This window comes from Equus przewalskii, chromosome 6, assembly GCF_037783145.1.
Source record: "Equus przewalskii isolate Varuska chromosome 6, EquPr2, whole genome shotgun sequence".
NCBI lineage: Eukaryota > Metazoa > Chordata > Mammalia > Perissodactyla > Equidae > Equus > Equus przewalskii.
The window spans coordinates 77,286,822-77,305,778 of record NC_091836.1 but is presented as its reverse complement, the minus strand read 5'-3'; the positions used below and the strand labels follow the sequence as shown (position 1 = coordinate 77,305,778).

The 18,957-nt window shown below is 36.2% G+C and overlaps 3 protein-coding genes across 9 annotated transcripts in view; 1 reads left to right on the top strand and 2 right to left on the bottom strand.

Moving 5' to 3' along the window:
• The window catches only part of OVCH2 (ovochymase 2), a 63,894-nt gene that overhangs the window by 21,969 nt on the left and 22,968 nt on the right, over positions 1–18,957 (top strand). For 5 of the 7 annotated variants that reach the window (XM_070626226.1, XM_070626223.1, XM_070626222.1 and 2 more), the window contains one exon: positions 4,851–5,004. In XM_070626226.1, the coding sequence (XP_070482327.1) occupies positions 4,950–5,004 (55 nt within the window). In that variant the 5' untranslated portion in view covers positions 4,851–4,949. Of the gene's footprint in view, positions 1–770; positions 864–4,850; positions 5,005–18,957 lie in introns of all 7 variants that reach the window. The other 2 variants (XM_070626221.1, XM_070626220.1) reach the window with 1 other exon arrangement.
• Positions 2,625–3,620, bottom strand: LOC103547309 (olfactory receptor 5P4). Its single transcript, XM_008514431.2, has one exon. The coding sequence runs from the start codon at positions 3,612–3,614 to the stop codon at positions 2,676–2,678; it is 939 nt and encodes a 312-aa protein (XP_008512653.1). The 5' UTR covers positions 3,615–3,620; the 3' UTR covers positions 2,625–2,675.
• LOC103547558 (olfactory receptor 5P4-like) lies at positions 10,445–11,659 on the bottom strand. Its single transcript, XM_008514813.2, is given in 2 exon segments — positions 10,445–10,489; positions 10,492–11,659. Coding segments are annotated over 2 exon segments (870 nt in total). The 5' UTR covers positions 11,317–11,659.

Sequence of the window (18,957 nt, the reverse complement as noted above, 5' to 3'; positions counted from 1 at the left end):
TCCAATGCAATAGTATTAGTTTGTCAGGGAAATTGTAACAAAGTACCACAAACTGTGTGGTTTAAATGACAGAAATTTATTGTCTCAAGTTCTGGAGACAAGAAAGTCAAGATCAAGGTGTCAGCAGGGTTGGTTCCTTCTGGGGGCTATGAGATCTGTTCCATGCCTCTCGCTTAGCTTCGAGTGGTTTGCTGGCAATCTTCGGAGTTTTTTGGCTTGCAGAAGTAAAACCCATATCTCTGTCTTTATTTTCACATTCTATTCTCCCTGTGTGTTGTTTGTGTCCAAATTCTCCCTTTTTTTAAAAGAAGAATATCAGTCATATTGGATTAGAAGCCCACCCTACACCAGTAGGACTTCATCTTAACTAATTACATCTGCAACAACCTTATTCCAAGAGAAGGTCACATTCTGAGGTATTAGTGCCTAGGACTTCAACACATGAATTCTTGAGGGACAATTTCAACCCATAACAGCAATCCCAGGCCTTCTTCTTCCTGCTTTCTCTTGATAGTGAGCCTGTCCTCAGTGCTCCTGGCTGTTCTTGGCCATGCTGGAAGCTGATGGGCAAAGGCCTAGTCTGACTGGAGAGACCTAAGTGTTTCCAGCACCACCAGTGACAGAGAAGGAAAGAGCATCAAATTCTGGGACCAGAGCACAAAAACACATGAGTCCACACATGTGTGCCACATTCTCTAATATCAGCTCTTTCGTTTGTACAGGTAATATTTGCTCTCCTATGTACCTTCTCTTTTTTGTCATTCCCTCAGTTGATTTAGAACTTGGGAGCGGAAAATGATTATCAACGTATGCCCTCTCCAATAAGGACTCTAACAGTGCCACACCACACCTTCTACATCCAGGTGATTGAATTATCTGAATCTCTTAGAGTGGAAATACAAAGGAAAAGTCTCTGCCTGGACTTATCGTAATTAACTTGGGAGTCTTGAAGCCCCTAGATAAAAGAGACTTAGATAAGGAAGTGGTCAGTATGCGACATGCCTTCCATGTGAGAAAAGGAAAGAGATGGAGGAAAGCAGACCATTTTGACGGATATGCCGTGAGGATTGCCCCAAATTTCTTGGAATACTAGACTTCACAAAGAGTTGCCATTTATTGGGAAAGGAATAGCTTGAGGATAAATATGATAAATTCAGTTGGGGCACACTGAGTTTGAGAGTCTTGGGAAAAGGCCCGTGAAGAAGTTCATCTGTCCTCTAAAGAAGGTTGTATTTGGAGATAAGCATACTGTCAACATACAGATAGCAGCTGAGTTCATGGGAGAATATGAGGTTACCCAAGGGGACCATGGGTGATGGGGAGAAGAGTAGAGGGCAGAGAATGAACCCTGGTGAAAAGCAACGTATAAGGGGAAGGATAAAGAGGAAGAGTACTAGAAACAGTGAATGAAAACCTCAACCTCCAGAGTGCAGAGCTCCCACCACAACTCTAAGATAGCACTTTCCAAGACTGGAGTCACACCTTTAAATGCCCTCTCTCTACAAATGGCCATGTCTACACTGACTTTAGCCCAAAGTTATTGCACTGGTTGGATTATACACCCATAATTGATGCAAAGAGATACAAACAGGGAAACAGAACCAGAGAAATTCCACAAAGTGACTTCCAGGCAGGAAAGCAGGAGGTTTCCTTCCTCTGGTCAGTGAAGAACCCAGGAATACGAGGTCAGCTTGTAAAGTGTTCCCTCAAAACTGTCTCAGAATTTGTCTGACACTATTAACACGTTAATAATAAAATATATTAGCTAAAATATTAATCATGAATCATTGTTAATGGAGTGCAGAGGGCAGGGAATCAATTTAGAAGCCATTGCCATAACCAGATTGGATCACAAGCACCTTCAAAAAGGTCAGCAGAAGAAGCAGTACCGTGGACACCTCCTTAGGAGACATTACAAAATGTGTGTAGATATATTCTTTGCCTGAACCATCATTTCATGCCCCCTATCTATCAACTATTGTTGAAAGGAAGTCCCACCGTCCCAGGATCCTACTCCAAAGAAATGCCAGCTTCCAAATCCTACCCTAGTAGTCATGTGGTAAGACTTACATTGTGAGAAGAGTCAGCTGAGATTTATACAAAGTTTCTTCTGTATTATCAGGGTTGGAGCTCTTAGTGGTCATACAAGATCATGATCTTTGCTCTGGTTACATAAAGTGAAAATAAACAGAATCTTTTCTAAGACACTAGCATCAATGTTTCCAAAAGTTTAAAGATCCATCGACCAAGACAGGGAAGTACCTTTAAAGGAAGTGACCTGAACTGCCTGACTTGTCAATAGTACATGTCTGTTGTGGAAAAATTTCTTTCCAAAGTGTTATTTTACAAGAGAGAATTCAATGAAATGTGATCTTTGGCTGAAATATATCTCTATTTAAATAGGACTCTATAATCGGTGAATGAGGTTTTTAAGTAGAAACTATCTTCCAAAGGTATTCTTACCTTGAAAAATCTATATTTAATTGAAATCAAGCAGATATCCATATTAATGATATATTTAACTTTATAAATGGAAGTAAACATTGGTTCCTTATATATGTGGGAGTTCTTCACTATAAAAGTGATAAAGTTAATGAGAAATATCATTAAGATATCCATCACGAATGTTCCCAAAATCATTGGTTGGTTATTTACAGATTTATATCTGATTTAATTTAGGAAAAACAACGTGTTCTAGACATTAGTTTTCTCATGGCTTCTTTCACTTCCTTGTTCCTCAGACTGTAGATGAGGGGGTTCAACATGGGGACCACCACTGTGTAGATCACAGATGTCACTTTGACCTGATCAGCTGAATAGCTCGATTTGGGCATCACATAAACAAACAAAACTGTCCCGTAAAACAAAGTGACTGCTGTGAGGTGGGACGTGCAGGTAGAGAAAGCCTTCTTCCTCCCCTCAGTTGATCGCATATTCAGGATTGAGTGCAGGATGTAGCTGTAGGACACAATTATGGTGAACAGCGTGCTTATAAGGACTGAGGCAGAGGAGATGGCAGGAGAGATTTCAGCAATATAAACATGACCACAAGAAAGCTTCAAAAGTGGGAAGAGGTCACAGAAAAAATGGTTGATTTTATTTGGTCCGCAGAAGGATAGATTCATCAAACAGCCTGTAAAAGATGAAGCATTCATGCATCCACCCAGGTAGGAGGCCCCCAGTAGGAGGAAGCAGACCACGGGGGACATCTGTGTGGAGTAGAGCAGGGGAGAGCAGATGGCCACATAGCGATCATAGGCCATGGTGGCCAGCAGGAAGCACTCTGTAGTCCCAAAAGTGACATCAGAGCCAAGCTGGGCTATACAGCCAGCGACAGGGATAGTAGTTCTTTCTCTTAAGAAACTCATAAGCATGATTGGCGTGACTGATGTGGAATACCCAATGTCCACAAAGGCCAAATGGCTGAGAAAAAGGTACATTGGGGTGTGAAGTTGTGGGCTGCTTCGGATTAAAATGATTATGCTAATATTTCCCACTATGGTAACTATATAAACTCCTAGAAAAATCACAAAGAAGATGGCACGCAGTGTGGGATTATCTGTTAGTCCCAGAATAATGAACTCTGTCACTGTTGTATGGTTTTCAGTCTCCATTTATCCATTTAATGGTGCCTATTGAAATCAGAACCAGAGGAGATTAAACTGGCTGAAATGACACCGCATTTAACGTATGTACCTAAACATAATCTTACAAAGTTTTAAATGGTAAATTTGTCTCACTTATAGAATATTTTGCGCACACAAATTTTCTTTTCAAATTCCATGGAAAGCTTAAAATTGAAGACACAATTACCTTAGGACCCACCTATTTTACTCATATTTGTATACCATGGAGTAAGTCTTTCCCTTGTGAACAAGAGATATGTAAAAGAATGTTTACAGCAATATTGATTTAATAACATAAACTGTAAATAAACTAATTGGTCATAGAAAAGCCAGCTCTTGATTTTCCATCCCCATGCCAAATGAGCCTCTACCCTATAATGTCCGTCTTAGTAAATGCTATCTCCATTTTCCAATTGATCAGGACAAAAAATATGATCTCAACTTTGATATCTCTTTCTTACTTGATTCTTTTCCTGAAATAAAAAAGAAATCACATCCTTAGTTATAATAATTGACACTAAGGGCTAGAAAGTGTCCGTGTTAAAAATGAAAAAGCCAAATAGAATTTATACTGTTGTTATGAGTTAAAAATCCTGACCATTTTGCAAAACCTTCCAGGGCTTATCTCCTATACCATAGAATTTCATATTTATAGGATTGCATGAAGCAATAAGAGTAGCCTAGATATTTTCATTGACTAGGATTAAATGAATAGTAAACTGAAACATTTGGGGACCTGCATTACATAAATTTTGGTTTCATCAATCTGTTAAGCAACTATAAGGAAATAAGAGGGGCCATGTGATAGGGAAAGGGGGAATAGTCAGGGAGGTAGGGATGGAAGCAGCCAGCTAGGAAAGCTAGGGAATTAGATTGAAAGAAAGATGAGCATTTCAAAATAATATTCCCTTAATTCAAACTAGAGCACAGAATCAAGGCCAAGGAGAATATACTAGTCACATTCAGTCATTCCCATTGCTCCTTCAGTTTAAAGACCAACATATTCTTAGGAATAATCTGCTTTTTCCTCAAGAACCTCCATCTGAAGAAGAATTAAGAAAACATACATACATACCTGTTAGCAACCACGCACATTTTACTCAATGTTACATGTGAATCATGACAATGGTATGAATAGTCCTAGGATTATGTATCTGAGTTCTCAAATTCTGACTTTTTAATGACAAAAAGACCCAAACCTGAAATAGATTTCATATTTTTAAGGAAAACAGATGTACGACAGACACAAATGTTTTCAAAGTTGGATATGACTGCCAGCGTGGAAGGCAAAGTGATGGGCAGAAATATCATGGGCTTGAAGCCATGCAAACCTGGGATCAGTCTCTAGCTGTGCCTCTCACTGTCTATGGAATCACAGGCAAGTTACAAAAATTTTTGATCTTCACTTTCCTTATCTGTAAAAAGAGGATAATAATACATACCTCATGCGATTCTTGTGTTAAATGATATGATCTGGGTGGAAACACCAAGCCCTGTTTACCCAGCAAATAAATGCTCGATTACTAATAATTTGCGTGAAATAATCAACTTGTAACTTCTGGTATATATGAGAGAATAAAATATTTCCGTATCCTTAAAAAGCAACAAGTATAAGCTAGTGACACATCCACTGCAACACTAGGGATAGGTTCCAAGCAATTGTTACTCTACAGCAATGCCGTATTTAAGAGGGATTTATGTCATTTGAGATAAGGCTCAAATCATTTACTTCACCTACAATTACAAATTAATTACCTCCCTTGTTTTGGAAAACTACATTGAGAATCCATTGGGATAGAGAAATTACATGTACACATCTGTTGGGACCGAGAAATAACATGTAAACATGATTATGTAAAAGTGTATGCATGAAATATTTTCTAAATACCCTGAGGTTCCATTTACTTTTTAATTAAATGAAAAATTGAAAGTTTCAACTTAATTCAATTGAAAAAAATCATAACATTTTACTGACGTTGACATTTATCATTAGATTAACATGGCTAATATGGCTGTGGCAATTTGTAGCATTTCTGAAATGTGGCTATATTCAGTGGTGCAGTTTTTCACATAACCTATGTTTAGAGTTAATTTGGGTTTGCTAGTAGAGTTTGGTTTATAAACATGCATCCAATGTAATTGAAATATTATTTTCAACATGGTAAGTGATATACATTTTAAAAAAATCATATGTATTTTATACGTATGTTATAGATTTGTCCTACGACACTTGAGAAACACACCATGCTTGTTGGGAGTAAATATTTCTCTAACACATGCTCTTCCCTCTCCCCATTACCAACTCTGATCCACCAACATTGACGCTTCTAATATAACAATGAAACTCACACTAACATTTTTCTTATGACTCTGCCACCTACAGCTGCCTCGCTGACTGGCAGGTTGTCAGAGACACATGGCCATAATTGTTTCTGGTTGTGTTCCTGAACCATGACCGTGTAGCAGAACATTCTCTAGGTTGAAGGTCAGGTTCCTTTGATTCTGGGATTGAGGGAGCTTCAGAACAAAGCTAAACTTGATAATACACATTAGAAGGATCTGACAGCTCAAATACCTCAAGTCCAACAAATTATGAAATGGACATGCTGTGAGGTTCCACCTCTCCTAGAAAGACAATTCCTTTACGTGTTAAGGAAGCCCAACTGTGGCTAATGAATGATACAAATAGGTGGCCATTGATTCCACAAAAACTTCCCAGATCACATCTGGGAGAACTAGATCCCTTTCACCCTGTCCTCTTCCTAACGTTTTGTTCACACCACTTGATAGTACCCAATATAGTTGAAGATCTTGCTCTTCCCCTGGTGTGAAGGTACAGTGTCTATGACTAATTATTTTTGTATCCCTCTTTAATGGATCAGTGCTGGTAATATAAGAGGCACTAAATATTTGTTGAATTAGTATTAAACCATTAAAAAATCTTTCTATGTATCAGACACAGTGCTATGAACTAAAGATAAATAGGTAGTCCCACATCCTTATTTTTACTCAACTACAAACCATTTTATGGTCATATTCATTACTCCACCCTCTTCCAATGGAAGACTAACTCCTTGTTACCTTAGATCTCTGGGTTTAAGTTTATTTCACCATTGAAGCCCCTCCTGATATCATGGACTAAGTTATATTCTCCTGGTGAACAGTTTCAGATAACCATGAAATATGTTTTGCACTTATCACACTTTTAATTATACAGGTACTGTTGTATGTTATTGCTCAATATCTTTTTTTGCCTACTGTCCTACAACTTCCAAGAGTGAGGGGTCACATCTGCCTTGTTCAACACTTCATTCTTAAAACATTGCAGAGTGCCTAGTGCACAGCAATACTAAATGAATGAATAGTGAATAAATGAAGGATCTACTTAAAAATTTTTATTTTATTGTGTTAAGAACATTTAGAATGAGACTAATCTTCTTAACAGGTTTTTAAGCATACAATATGGTATTGTTAACTATAGGGACAATGTTCTCCAGCAGATCTCTAGAACTTACTCACCTTAATTAACTGAAATTTCATGCCTGTTGATTAGCAACTCCCCATTTCACTCTAACATCAGCCCCTGGAAACCATCATTCCACTCTTGAGTCTATGAATTTGACTATTTTAGATACCTCATAAACTGGAATCATGCAGTATTAGTCCTTCTGTGACTGGCTTATTTCGCTTAACATAATGCCCTTCAAGCTCATTCACGTTGTCACGTACTGTAGAATTCTCTTCTTTTTTAAGACTGAATAATATTTCATTGTATGTATATACCAAATTTTTTATCCATTTATCTGCTGATGGACATTTAGATTGCTTCCATATCTTTGGTATTGCGAATAGTGCTACAAGGAACATGGAAATGCTGATATCTCTTTGAGATACTGATTTTAATTTTTTTAGATAAATATCTAGAGGTGGGATTACTGGATCATATGGTAGTTCTATTTTTGATTACTTGAGGAAGCTCTATACTGTTTTCCATAGCGGCTGCACAATTTTGCATTCCCAGCAACAGTGTACAAGAGTTTCCTCTTTCTTCACATCCTCACCCACACTTGTCTTTAGTGGGTTTTTTTACAATAGCCATCCCAACACATGTGAGATGATATCTCATTGGGGTTTTGATTTGCATTTACTTGATTATTAGTGATGTTTAGCATCTGTCCATGAACCTCTTGGCCTTTTCAATGTCTTTTTTGAAGCAATGTCTCTTCAAGTCTTTAGCTCATTTTTTAATTAAGTTATTAGTTATTTTGCTATTGAGATATATGAGTTTTCCATATATTTTAAATTAACCCCTTATCAGATGCATGGTTTGCAAATATTTTCTCCCATTCTGTAGTTGCCTTTTACTCTGTTGCTTGTTTCTTTTGCTGTGCAGAAGCTTTTTAGTTTGAGGTAGTCTCACTTGTCTATTTTTGGTTTTGTTCCCTGTGCTTTTAGTGTCATATCAAAGAAATCATTAAAATCAATGACATGAAGGTTTTCCACTATGTTTTCCTCTAGGGTTTTTTAATTACAGTTTTAAGTCTTATATTTAAGTCTTTAATCTATTTCAAGTTGATTTTTGTGTACAGTATGAGATAAAGTTTCAGTTTCATTCTTTTGCATGTGGATATCCAGTTTTCCCAGCACCATTTATTGAAGAGACTATCCTTTCCTCACTGTGTATTCTTGTCACCCTTGTCTAAATCTAGTCAACTGTATATGCATGGGTTTTTTGGCTCACTAGTCTACTCATTGGTTCATATATCTATCTTTATGCCAGAACCATACTGTTTTAATTATATGTTGTATGCTGTATGTTATTATGTATGTTGTATTATGTATGTTGTAGCATATGTTGAAGTCAGGAAGAGTGATGCCTACAGCTTTGTTCTTCTTTCTCAAGACTATTTTGGCTATTTGGGGTCCCTTGTGGATCCATATAAATTTTAGAATTGTTTTTTCTATTTATGTAAAAAATTCCATTGGGATTTTGATATGAATGCATTGAATCTGCTTTGGGTAGTATGGATACTGATATTTTAACAATATTAACTCTTCCAACCCAAAAACACAGTGTGCTTTTACATTTGTTTTCATCTTGTTTAATTTCTCTTCTCAATATTTTGTAGTTTTCAGTAAACAAGTCTTTCACTTCCTTAGTTAAGTTTATTCCTAGGTATTTTATTCTTTTTGGTGTTATTGTAAATGGGATTGTTTCCTAATTTCCTTTTCGGATAGTTCATTATCAGTGTATAGAACTGCACCTGATTTTTGTATCCTGCAACTTTACACTTTCAGTACATGTGTGTCCTTGATTCTAAAGTGAGTTTCTTGTAGACAGTATGCAGCTGCATCTTGGTTTTTTGTTAGTTTATTTGTTTGCAGGGAAAGATTCACTCTTAGCTAACATCTGTTGCCAACCTTCCTTTTTCTTTTTCCTCCGCAAAGCCCCAGAGAATAATAGTATATCCTAGTTATAAGTCCTTCTAGTTCTTCTATGTGACCAGCTGCCGCAGCATGGCCACTGACAGATGATGGTGTGGTTCTGCAACCAGGAAATGAACCTGGGCTATTGAAGTGGTGAGAGTGCCAAATTTTTGACCACTAGACAATCAGAACTGGCCCTTGGATCTTGTTTTTTTTTACCCATTCAGCTACTCTGTGTCTTTTTCTTGCAGAGTTTAGTCAGGGGCAGAGAGAGAAAAAGTATGTGGGCCTAACGTCCTAGTTTTTTTGGTGTAGAATGTGGGAGCCTGAGGTTTAGCAGACTCATTCTTTACTACTGAACTTATAACATAAGAGTAGAAATTTAAAGCACAGGAAGAGAAAACTCTAGATGCCCAAATGGTCAGTTGTCTAAGGAACCTAGGGGTGGGGGTCTCCCTGGGTCTCTGTCTAGTCCTGTGGCCAGCAATGTGTTTATTCAGGATGGCAGTCTTTGAAGTGGATGCCTCAGCAATCAAAGCTTAAGTCAGGCAGCACTTGCAATACAAACAAAAAAGAAACCAACCCTCAAGCCTTACAGTACACATGTAAAATAAAGCAGTGACAGAAGTAGCAATGAACACCATCTTGATAGATACTACAAAGAAGGATTTTGGCAAGTATATTCCATGCCTGCATCAGCCTGGGTGTTTTAATCCATAATTCTATGACCTAGTAATACCAACCAGCTTGCTGAAAGAAAGTTCCACTGTGCCCTAATCCCCAACTCTTACCACTCCCCAATTAGATGGGAATGAAACTTTTGTAAGACTTCAGCATCTCTATTTCCAAAGATTATGATAATCTTGTATACGAGATGTCAAGATCTTCCAGAGAAAAATGACGTGGACTGTCAACACTACCATGAATTCCAGTTCCATTGAGTATATGATGCTTTCTAAGACATGATGTTAATTTACAAGATGACATTTTAAAAATATGTAACTTAAGAGAAGACAAAGAAACCCTCTCTAATCACAGACTTCCTAAATAATGAACAAAAAGAGAAAAAGTGAAACTATATTCTCCAAGTATCCTGGCCTTGAACTATACACATGTAATGTGGATCCAGCAAATTTTCATGAAAATGATATATTTTGTGACTTTAGAAAATTATAAATTAAAATTGGCATTAATCAACATACTGACATTTTTTATTTAAGATAGTTCTTCACATAAAATGATAAGACTAATAGAAGACGTAAATATCTGTCACATGTTCCTGGAGCTATCATTTTGCAGTTTCTGAAACAACATCGGCTTTCCTTCAACATGACCAGTGTGTTCTAGCCATCAGTTTTCTCATAGCCTCTTTCACCTCTTTGTTCCTCAGACTATAGATCAGAGGGTTCAACATGGGGATTACGACTGTGTAGAACACAGATACTACTTTAATAGGGGCAGGTGAGTGGCTCGACTTTGGTATGACATAAACAAATGTAACTGTCCCATAAAACAACATGACTGCAGTGAGATGGGAAGTGCAGGTAGAGAAGGCCTTATGCCTTCCCTCGGTAGAGTGCATCTTCAGAATCGAATGGAGGATGTATAGATATGAAACAACTATGATAAACAGTGTGATTACAATGATTGACCCAGCTGAGATGGCAGGAGATATTTCAGCAACATAAATATGGGTACAAGAAAGCTTCACTAGTGGTGGGAGGTCACAGAAGAAATGGTTGATTTTATTTGGTCCACAGAAAGTCAGGCTCAATAAACAACTGGTAACTGATGAAGCATTCACACATCCACCCAAATAGGAAGCAACCAATAGGATGATGCAGACCTTGGGAGATATGTGGGTGGAGTAGAGAAGTGGGGAGCAGATGGCCACATAGCGATCATAGGCCATAGCAGCCAGCAGGAAGCACTCAGCTGTTCCAAAGATAACATCAGAGCCAAGCTGGGCTATACAGCCAGCAACAGGGATAGTAGTTCTCTCTCTTAGGAAACTAACAATCATAATAGATGTGACTGATGTGGAATACCCAATGTCCACAAAGGCCAAATGGCTGAGGAAAAGGTACATTGGATTGTGAAGCTGAGGGCTTCTTTGGATTAACATGATTATGCTGATATTGCCCAATATGGTAGCAATATAGATTCCGAGAAAAACCACAAAGAAGATGGAACAAAGTGTAGGATTCTCTGTTAACCCCAAAATAATAAATTCTGTCACCATTGTGTGGTTTCCAGTCCCCATCTTGTTTCGAATGATGTCTGTTAAATAAAAAAATCAGTGGATACTAGAATAAATCGAATGATCTCATATATTTACTTCACATCCAGTCTATTAAAAAACCAAAATATAGATCTCACTTTTGTCTAATGCTTACACCTTACAAAATTTTTCCAAACTCATTTACATTATGCATGATTTGAGGATGTTAATGTCCATTATCTTGAGGCCAAAGATATTCACAAAGGGACCAATGACTCAGATCAGAACAGTTAGCATTCATATTTACATCATTTGATTAATTTAGGTTGTTGATTGAACACTTACAATAATGATGTTTTGAGAGCCAGAATGGTCAAAGTGCTTGACCTTACGCTGGTGTTTAGCCATATCCAATTTTCTTCTATTTCTTGGTCATATTGGAAACCTCACTTCCAAGCTCCCTTGCAGTTAAATGAGACTTTGAACAGTACATTCCAATGGGCTATGAAAGAAAATATCATGTGTCTCTTCTAGGTCAATTTAAATTACAGTTGGCAACTCTCTCTTCCTCTCCCACAGTAGCATATTCTGCATGACATGACTATAAGATAGTGATACTTCCCACCAGCCTGGGATTTGAGGGACTATGGAGAGCAGAGACTATACTGGAAATATACTGGAAGTGCAAAATAAATCTATGTTATGTTATACTACATTGAGTTTCCAGAGTTAATTTGTTAGAAGAGAATAATATCACCTAACATGCTTAATATAATTACAGATTGGCTGTAAAAGGAGGGTCTCAGCAAAGAAATAAAAAATACAAATAAGATGCAAATGGAAATCTTAGAACTGAAAAATATAACTCAAAAAACTTAATGAGTGGGTTCAACAGCAGAATGGAGAAGGCGTAGGAAAAAATGAGTAACATTGTGGCTGGAACAAAAGAAAGAACCCATTTTAACAGTGAGAGAAAATAGATAGAAAGTAAACAAAGACTCAGGGAACTATGGGACTACAACAAAAGATCTAACATTTGTGTCATCAGAGTCCCAGAAAAAGAGAAGAAAAAAGGATGGGCTGATAAAGTACTCAAACGTATAATGGCTTAAAATTTTTCAAATTTTGCAAAAGACCCAAACCTACGTATTCCAGTAGTGTTACAGAAAATGACAAATAGAATAAACTCAAAGACATCCACATCAAGATGCATCATAATTGAATTTCTGAAAACTAAGGATAAAGAAAAAATTTGAAAGCAGTAAGAAAGAAATGGCACCTTACCTATAAACAGAAAACCAATTCAAATGATAGCAGAATTCTTATCAGAAATCATGGAGGTCAAAAGAAAATCTTTTAAGTGCTAATAAAGGAAAGGGTCAACTATAAATTTTATATCCAGCAAAAATACCTTTCAGGAATGAAGAGGAAATTGAGACATTCTCAGATGAAAGAAAACTAAGAGAATTGGTTACCAGCAGATCCACCCTAGAAGAATGGCTAAAGGAAGTTCTTTAAACATAAAATAATTAACATAAGAAAGAATCTTGAAACATCAGGAAAAAGAAAAGTAAAACAGGAGAAGTAAAAATACAGATAAGCACAATACATTTTTCTTCTTCCCCTAAGTTTTCTAAATTATGTTTGATGATCACAACAAAAATTATAACACTGTCTGATGTGGTTCTCAATACGGGCAGAAGAAATACTTAAGACAATTATGTTATAAATGGAGGAGAGTAAAGAGACAAAGAGTCATAAGAGAGAAAAGGCTTCTACTCTTCACACCCATTCATTCACATGATCATTCCATAGATTTTTGTCATTACCAATGTTTACTAACTCCATAATAACACTTCATATATCTCACTCTCTCAGTATCACCTACAGGTCTATTATTCAAAATTTCTTTGACCCCACTGGAAGCACCAATCATTGATGAAAGCATATGTTCACAGTTGTCTCCATCCCTTATTAGTTTTCCACATCTCTACTTACCCAGCTAGGGTTTCACAAACCATCATTATAACTATTCCTTTGGTTACTCCTCAATTTTCTTGCTGCTCTTCTCTGTTGTTCTCACCTAACAAAAGTGACTTCTGGCTAAATGTAACTTTCAGCTTACTCTACATTTATATTTTTAGACCAAATTGTGTCTGGAGAAAAATACTGACTGATCTTACTTTAAGTTGTGACCACAAATTTCAAGTGAGCCTACATAGATGCCCAGTTACATGATATTTTCCTAGTAAATTTACTCTCTTATCTTTCCATTGAAACCTCATATTTAATAAAGAGTGGGTAAATTGTGGCCTACAGAGATTAGAAAATTTTATCACTATTGCATATATTATTGATAACTAAGCTTGAAACTAGAACCTGTATTTCTTTCCCTGATTGATGACTACAGTTGAACAGCACATAGCTTCTATGCAATTGTCCAAAGAAGAAAAGCAAATATCAGAATGCACACTTAATTCATTATATCTGGGAAAAATCCAAAGGCACAAATTATTTTTCATTTAAAAATATTCATTGAGCATTTTCTATTTATCAGACTCTTCTGGATGTACTTACGAGTTTCTGCTAAATAAGACAAGAACATAGCCCTCATGTGTCATACATTCTATAGTGGAGGGCAGACAATTCAAAAAGAGTAAAACGAAATGTAAATAAGCAAGAAAATTTTAGACAATGATAAATGCTATGCAGAAACTTAAGGTGATTTGATTTAGTCTTTGTGGCTAATTTTAAATTGGTCACGAGTAAGCTCTCTGTGGAAGGGGCATTTAAAAGAAAGCCTAAGTGACACAAACAAACAAACCACGCTAAGTTAGAGGGGAAGAACATTATAGTCTAAACAGCCAGTGCAAGGGCTCTGAAGTACGTGATAGCTTCGTACATTTAAAGAACAGCAAGCCAATGTGGATAGAGTGACACAAGATTAACTCAAAAATTAGGCAGAAGCTAGATCATTTACAGCTTTGAAAGCCACGATAAAGAGTTTAAACATTATTCTAAGTGCAAGAGGAAGACAATGCAAAGTTTTAAACAGAATGACATGATCTAATTTACATAATAATAAGATAACTCCCTACCTTATGGGAACTAAATTGTAGAGTAAAACAATTAACAGAAAGGCATGTCAGAATGTAGTCCAGGTGCATATGGTGCTGTATTGGGTGGCAGTAATAAAGATTGAGAACAGTGGACAGATCAGAGAAATATTTAATGTATTAGAGGGGAATTTGTCACTGAGGCAAGAGAAATGTGAAGATGATGCCAACATAGGATTTTTTTTTTTAGATTGGCACCTGAGCTAACAACTTGCTTATCTTTTTTTCTTTTTTTTTTGCTTTTTCTCCCCAAATACCCAAAGTAGAGAGTTGTATACTTATAGTTGTGGGTCCTTCTAGTTGTGGCATGTGGGACACCGCCTCAACATGGCCTGATGAGTGGTGCCATGTCTGCGCCCAAGATCCGAACTGGCAAAACCCTGGGCCGCCCCAGCAGAGCGCGAGAACTTAACCACTCGGCCACAGGGCCAGCCCCAGGAATTTTTTAAAAAATAAGGAGCTCAACTAAACTGCAACTACCTTAGTTTTGAGGTCATCCCAGCATCCCAGTAAGAAACAAGCTAGAACACCGGAAAAGCAAGTACCAAACAATGAAAAGAATCAGCAAGTATTATCAAATCAAAAAAACTTTGAAACATCAAATAACACTTCAGAAGTACTATCAAATATCAGAAGCCTGCAACTTGAGGGAGAAAAAATGTCATTGTTTTTGAAAGGAACAGAGTTGACCATGTGTAGACTCTTGAATTTCCAAACGGAATGTTTGCTACTTTTTAAGAGATCTCAACATTAAATTTTTTTTTACAAAATATAATAATAATTATCAGTACCCTATTCTCAGTCAATCTTAGGATGAAAAACTTGTTCTCTATGTGGTGATGATTACACCAATGTATTTAATCAATTTTTCATATGAATTAACTTGATAAAATAACGTAAGAATGCTAAATCTCTGGCTTCATTAATTAGTCTGAGGAGTATGTCAGAGGTTTAAAAAGCATAAATCTGAAACAAATCTTATATTTTTATAAGAAAATATATACATGAAAGACTCAAATGAATTCAAAATATGATAGGAGTGCCAGTATGATATAGAAAGCATGGCATACAGAGCTGCAATGAAAATAATATTTCAGAGCCAAAAGCTCTGGATATAAATTCCAGGTCTGCCACTTACTAGCTAAGCGATCTTGGAAAAGTTACACAACCCTTCTGAGACTCAATTTCCTTATTTTTAAAATTGAGATGATAATGTTTACTTTGCATGGTCGTTGTGTTAAGTGAGATGATGTATGTTAAAACACCTAGCAATGGATGGCAATGAATGAATAATCCATAAATGAGAATCTACTTCAAATATGCAGCTATTAGCTTCTACTACAAATACGAAAGTCATTTATAAATCCATAACAAAGAATGAACGTTATCTGCTGTTCAAATATTATGATGGGACAGACTCCAAGAATCATACCTGTACAGCAGAGCTTATTTATGCAGGATTTAGGACCATTTGGAATATAAGACCTTAAGTACCTCAGCATCAGATATGCACAGGTCTGCTGACATCCTATTGAAAATCCAGTGGAAGAAAATCCATTGAGATTGAGAAAATTACATGTGTTTACATCTACCTGCACAATTATGCTAGCTGAGATGTTCATTAAGGTCTCAGGGGCTTCATTTATTCTTGTCATTATTTGTACGTAGGTTCTAAAACTACATAATCTAATTAGTTTTGAAACTTGATTTGGACCAACATAATTAATGTGGACTATGTTTTGATCTTCTGTGGTATTTCTGAAAAGCAGCCATGACCGGGTGCCTGAAACTATTTTCTTGAGCTCTCTCCTGTGATTCACATTTAGTGGCACCTTAGGGAGATTCAGGAAATCCATGATGCTTTCTCTATGTGAAAGTGACCCATGATTTAATTCAGCGTGAGCATTTCCCACTTATCATAAACAGCCCCTCCCTAATCCTGGACTCTTTAAGTAGACGAGATGAGTTAAAGTTATTTCTTCCTTTCCCTGACCCATATTTATCTCTATCCCATCCCTCCCTTTCTGGTAAGCCAACAGTGTCTTCCTTGTTTCTAATTTCCATGTAGTTTTACACGTGAGTTATTGTTTGTATTTTGCAAATTTGCTTTTTTCGCTCAAAAATCTTTTTTAGATAATTCTGTGTATTTATTAATCTCCTTCATTCTTTGTAATGATTCATAGTGTTCTACAGTATTTAATTAGTATTTATTGAACAATATCCCTCCTAACACTTCATTGTGCTTGTACACTAGTAGTTCTCTTGGATGTACTCCAAGAAGTAGAATTACTGGGCCAAAAGGTTTGCACAATTTAAATTCTAATAGTTACTACCAAATTGCACTTAAAGAAAACTAGCATCATTTTTAAAATGATGTTTCATGTTAACAATCTATTCTATCAAACTCATTTTGTTGTTTATTGTACCTACCCATTTCTGAAAGTCTTGCATTATGATTATGGGTTTTTCAATTTCTCAAATTCCTATCAGAGTTTGCTTTAAATATTTCAACGCTGTGTTATTAGGTATATAAATACTTAAGACTGCTATAAATTACATGTAAATTATACCTTTTATTTTTATAAAACCTTTAAAAATATCTGTGTCAATCTACTTCCCACCAGCAGTATCTGAGAGTACATATTCTCTCACTCCTTAGTTAAGCTTTGATATTATCAAATTTGTTCATTTGCAATAAACAACGTGATCTAATTCAAGTTTTCTACTTACTGCAGTTTCCTTGTTCTTCTTTTTGTTGTTGTCCTGTCGTTATTTGCTTTAGTTAGATTAAATCAGTTTTCTTTGTACTGTTTTTAATCTAATAATACAGAGTGTATGCATCTTATTTATACTCTTCTAATAATTTTAACTCTTCAATGTTTACATTTCCTACCAATTCTGGAATTAATTTCTTTCTACATCAACCTTCAAGTTAGAAAGGAATCCGAGCATGCCTTTACTTCTCTTTCTTCCTTCTCTCGGCACTCCCCATCTCGCTTGTTAAGTCATTAAGAAATTTAGCTACAAACTACTATTTTTGATCAACAATTATTTAGACTAATAAATTACTTTTATTTGTCCCTTTGATCACTCCTGCTTCTTGTGTTTCATATGTCCCCTTAGGTTCTCTCTCTCTCTTCATTCAGAAAGATACACAGAAAGTGAGTAGTCATTACTATTGCTAGCACTTTATTTTTGTCATTATTAGTACCTCTGAGTTGATTCTGACTACTAGCGACCTTGTGTACAGCAGAGCAGAACTGGGCCCAGTGTCTTTGTGCCATCCTCTCACCTGCCAGCACTGTATCAGACAATACTCCACTGTTATTCACGTGGGTTTCATGGCCAATGTTTTGGAAGTGGGTGGCCAGGTCCTTCTTCCTAGTCTGTTTTGTCTGGAAGCTCTGCTAAAATCTGTCCACCACGGGTGACCCAGCTGCTATGAGAAATACCTGCCACATAGCTTTTAGCATCGCAGTAACATGCAGCTGCCACAGTATGACAATCAAGAGACAGGTAGTGTGGTTCCCTGACCAGGAAATGAACCCAGGCTGTGGCAGTGAGAGCACCAAATCTTAAAGACTAGACCACCATAGTACTTTATACTTGGTTAGATTTACATATATCTTTATCAGTTTTTTTCTTTGTTCATCATTGCCTCTTGCATCCCTCTCCTTCCTTCTGGATTTAATTTCTTTTTTCTGATTTGATTTCTTCATTTAGTGGCTCCTTCAGCAATGGTATGTTGATATTAAATTCTTTCAAGTGTTTTTCCTTGCAAATATCTTCATTTCACTCTTATTCTTAAACAATCAATTGTCTGGGCATAAAATTCTAAATTGATAGTTATTTTTACTCAGCACTTTGAAGATATTTTCTAGTTTCCATTGCTACTGATAAATCATTTGTCAGTCTAATATATTTTAATAGGTAATTTGTCTTTCTCTCTTGCTGTTTTTAAGGAGCTCTATTTGCCATGTTGTTATAAAGTTTCACAGTAAATTGGGGCTTTTATTTATCTTGTTTAGGAATTTTTGTTCTTGGATCTGAAGCTTAATATCTTTCATTAGTTATGAAAAATTTTAGCTATTATGTTTTGTAATATTGCCTGTCCACTATTCTTTCTATAATCTTCTTCTATTATTTCTCTTAGACATATGATGGACTTTCTCATTCTCTTCTGCATATTTCATAAATTCTTTTTCATTCTATGTATCTGTTTGTCTCTGTGTATGATATTCTGGGTAATTCCAAAGATCTATCTTCCAGCTCGTTAATTCTCCAGTTATATATAACCAACTGTGTAATCTATTTTTTTCTGAGAATATTTTTTATTTCTAGAATGCCTCTTTGTCTTTTACCCCCAAATCTGTCTGGTCCTTTCTTTAAAAAAAATAGTTGCTTTCTTGAGTTTCATATTCTTTTACTTTTTAAAAATATTAACAGATATCATATTATGTCTATTAGGTCATTCTATTTTCTGAAGTTCTTAATGGCTTAAATCTGCTCTTTAATGTGTCTGTGGATGTACTCTTGGTTTTTTTCTGTTCATTTTTGTTTTTTGTTG